Source organism: Lolium rigidum, chromosome 6, assembly GCF_022539505.1.
Source record: "Lolium rigidum isolate FL_2022 chromosome 6, APGP_CSIRO_Lrig_0.1, whole genome shotgun sequence".
Classification (NCBI taxonomy): domain Eukaryota; kingdom Viridiplantae; phylum Streptophyta; class Magnoliopsida; order Poales; family Poaceae; genus Lolium; species Lolium rigidum.
This window is the reverse complement of record NC_061513.1, coordinates 335060408-335063980: the sequence shown is the minus strand read 5'-3', so window position 1 is coordinate 335063980 and position 3573 is coordinate 335060408. Positions and strand designations below refer to the sequence as shown.

The 3573-nt window shown below is 42.4% G+C and overlaps 1 protein-coding gene across 1 annotated transcript; it reads left to right on the top strand.

The window, feature by feature from the left end:
• The first annotated feature begins 392 nt into the window (after positions 1–392).
• On the top strand, positions 393–3125 carry LOC124668177 (probable glycerol-3-phosphate acyltransferase 2). Its single transcript, XM_047205355.1, has 2 exons — positions 393–1093; positions 2114–3125. Exons 1-2 carry the CDS (start codon positions 446–448, stop codon positions 3008–3010), a joined length of 1545 nt encoding a protein of 514 aa, XP_047061311.1. The 5' UTR covers positions 393–445; the 3' UTR covers positions 3011–3125.
• Positions 3126–3573: the final 448 nt, after the last annotated feature.

Genomic DNA, 3573 nt, shown 5'->3' with positions numbered 1-3573 from the left:
CAAAAGTACATAAATACATCGTATCATACACAGCTACACACATAGAGACAGTGACCTTAACATGCATCGATCAGGTGAAAAATCATGGTCAGTTGCTTAACACTTTTTCTTATCCTAAACAGGGTAGGTGGTCAACATACATATTTATGATTACTATCGCCAGCAAATCAATGTCCTTACCTGGTGAGTAAGGCTCAAGTAATCCTGGCTCATTTTGGCACCTGGTGTGAAGCAGAAAAATTTAGAGTGCTAAGCCGAGTCAGAAGTTATGACTAATCTGGGATCAGAACTTACTTTTTTTGCAACAATTGTATAAGCCTATTTCACCATCTAGCTGTAAGCTTTAGTTGCATATAAATATGATGCCTCTTATAGTTGCACCTTACAATCTGCATCAAATAAACTAGCTTGAACCAACACAGCACGCATAATTCTCTGGGGTTCAATGCTAGGCCAGCACCATCACCGGCAAAGCTCAAGCGACATATCTACCTTTCCTGAGATCATCCTCACATCCTTGCAGACTCCACAAGATGATGAACACCTCCGGAACAAAACTCTCATCCTAGATGTTGAAGGAGGTCTCCTGAGGTCTCCATCTATCTTTCCTTATTTCATGCTTGTTGCAATAGAGGCAGGTAGTTTCCTAAGAGGCCTCATCCTACTATGCCTCTACCCTTTGCTATGTTGCCTGCCACAAGAAGTAGAATTACAGATCATGGTCATCGTGTGCTTCATGGGGTTAAGCGAAGAGAAGGTGGCTAGGGTTGCAAGGGCGACGTTGCCAAAGTATTTCCTAGAGGATGTGGGAAGGGAAGGATTTGAAGTGCTGAGAGGGATGAAGAGGGTGACAGGGGTTTGTAGCCTGTTACCAAGGATAATGGTGGAACCATTTCTTAAGGAGTATATGGGGTTGGAAGTGGTGGTGGGAAGGGAGGTGAAGATGATAAAAGGGCGTTATGTTGGTTTATTGGAAAAGGAGAGTGAAGGAAAGCTAGAGCAGGCAAAGTTCGACGAAACAGAGATGATAGGGTTGGGATGCAGCTCAAGCTATTTTGGTTATGATCATCACCAGCTTTTCTCTTGGTGCAAGGTTAGATACTATGAGTGGATATCATTTATCTTACTGAAATATACTGCATCGTGTCTTTTACCCACTTTTTCCTTCATCCATGAGATAATTTTTGTAGCAAAATACCAATTAGTCCATTCGAGTGTTACTTGATTAGTTGAACACTGTGGCTGATCTATGAAACAATCATGTGGTGAACTAGTATCACTTGAAGCTGAAAGGTGTTTCATTCCTGATACTTTCCATGAAATAACCATCCGCAAGCTATCCCATTTCACAAAGCTATATAGGTTTTACATCATACTGGTTACTGAACATATGTGTGTTACTCTTACAGTTTTGAACATTTTCGAAATCAGTTATGAATACATATACCCACCATGTGTAGACATGATTTGTACACATGTATACCCATATGTACACAGCACACAGCATCCTAGATCTGCAGAAATTATATATGTTACTAAATATATGAAACTAGCTGCCTAGTTCACCACATGGATTATAAATAAATCATCCTAGATCTCAGGGTAGTCATTCCACTCTACAGGCTCAAAACCACATAACATGCAGTTAAGCATCACTATCACAGGTGTTATGCCGAAGGACAACAGGACATATGTATTTGTGCAGCTCTTGACTTCCTTAACTCAATGTAGCTAGCCTCCTACATCATTAAGGGAACATCTTACTTACACAAGTTAGTTGGGTTACCTTGCGATGGAGAAAAGGAAACATATGTGCCTGGAAATCTAAACTTGAATAGAAAAGACCATACAAATACTTCATGCATGTCTCATCCACAATAGCTGTGCAATCAGTTAAGATTTCTGAGAAGGATAGTTCATGGCAAGACAATATATGCAAGACACAAGTAAAATATTTTAGTACCAACAATTTACCTTCTACCCTGAGAAGTTTCTTCAGTTTTGTCAATTCACACTTGTTGGACTTCATTTGCAAAAAAATTACAGTGCAGATAGGTCCAGCTTAAGCCATTGGGATGTGAGATCTAATATAAGTTTTGCTTCTCATTTGCAGGAAGTATACTTGGTGACACCAGAAGAAAAGAGAAAATGGTCACCCTTGCCAAGAGACCAGTACCCAAGGCCCCTGATCTTCCATGATGGCAGGCTGGCCTTTAGGCCTACCCCTCAAGCCACCATAGCCATGTTCATGTGGCTCCCAGTTGCGCTGCCCCTCACCTTGCTCCGAACACTAATCTTTCTGAACCTACCATACCCTATTGCCGTTGCAATTGGATCAGTGATTGGTGTAACAACTCGAGTCATCAACTCACCAGTCCACACTGGTCAAGTAGGTTCTGAACCACATGCCCAGCCCAGCTCGCAGGGCCATCTTTACGTGTGCAACCATCGCACACTTCTCGACCCGGTCTACATCTCAGCAATGCTGAACAAGCAGGTATCAGCCGTCACTTACAGTGTCAGCCGTGTAACTGAGCTCATATCACCGATCAGGACTGTCCGGTTGACCCGAAACCGAGATGAGGACCGGACGAGGATGGAGCAGTCACTGAGGCTGGGGGATTTGGTGGTCTGCCCTGAGGGGACCACATGCCGGGAGCCATACCTGCTTCGCTTCAGCCATCTGTTTGCCGAGCTCGTTGATGAGGTCTATCCAGTCGCACTGGTGAACTGGTCCAGCATGTTCCACGGTACCTCCACCGGCAAGTCCAAGTATCTAGACCACTTCTACTTTTTCATGAACCCACGCCCGGCTTATGATGTTCAGTTCATGGACAAGATGCCAACCAAGATGGTGATCGATGGGAAGAGATGCGAGAGTTACGAGGTGGCCAACTTCGTGCAGGGTGAGATTGGTAGGATTCTTGGGTTTCAATCCACCAAGCTCACCCGTAAGGAAAAATACTTGAGGCTGGCAGGAAATGAAGGGTTTGCTGATACAAAGGAGTAAAGTCTCTAAATTTTACACTCGCAAAAGTCTCTAAATTGTAAACATAACACATTGATGGCTATTGATCGCAACATAACATATGTTTGTAATATATAACATTTAAGATTTTTATAGGTTGCTTCTAAGTTGTGCACATGTGACTTTGGTAGTTCAGTTAAGATCGCTATTAGAGCGGTATGAGTGTATGACCACATTTTGTTGGATCATTCAGAAAACTGTGAATGTACAAAAATCAGAAGCATATGTCAGTATACTTGTTATGCGTTGATCAGTTGTTCCTGCATAAGTTTGACAAATGTTTGTTCAAAAAAAAAAGTTTGACAAATGCAAATCTTTTATGCATGCCTAGAATTACAATATGATATAGTGACAGGTACATATTAATAGCCTAAAAGAGCAGCGCTAAACATAGAGAACATTACATAGGTATGGAAGAAATGGAACTTCAAATTCAAACTGTTCTCTAGAGCAGCCATACCTACTGAGCAACTCATCCTTGTGGTTTCCATGCGACCAGCAGCCACTGGAGAAGTGCAGCGACCAGAGCGAGTGCTGCTTTCTTT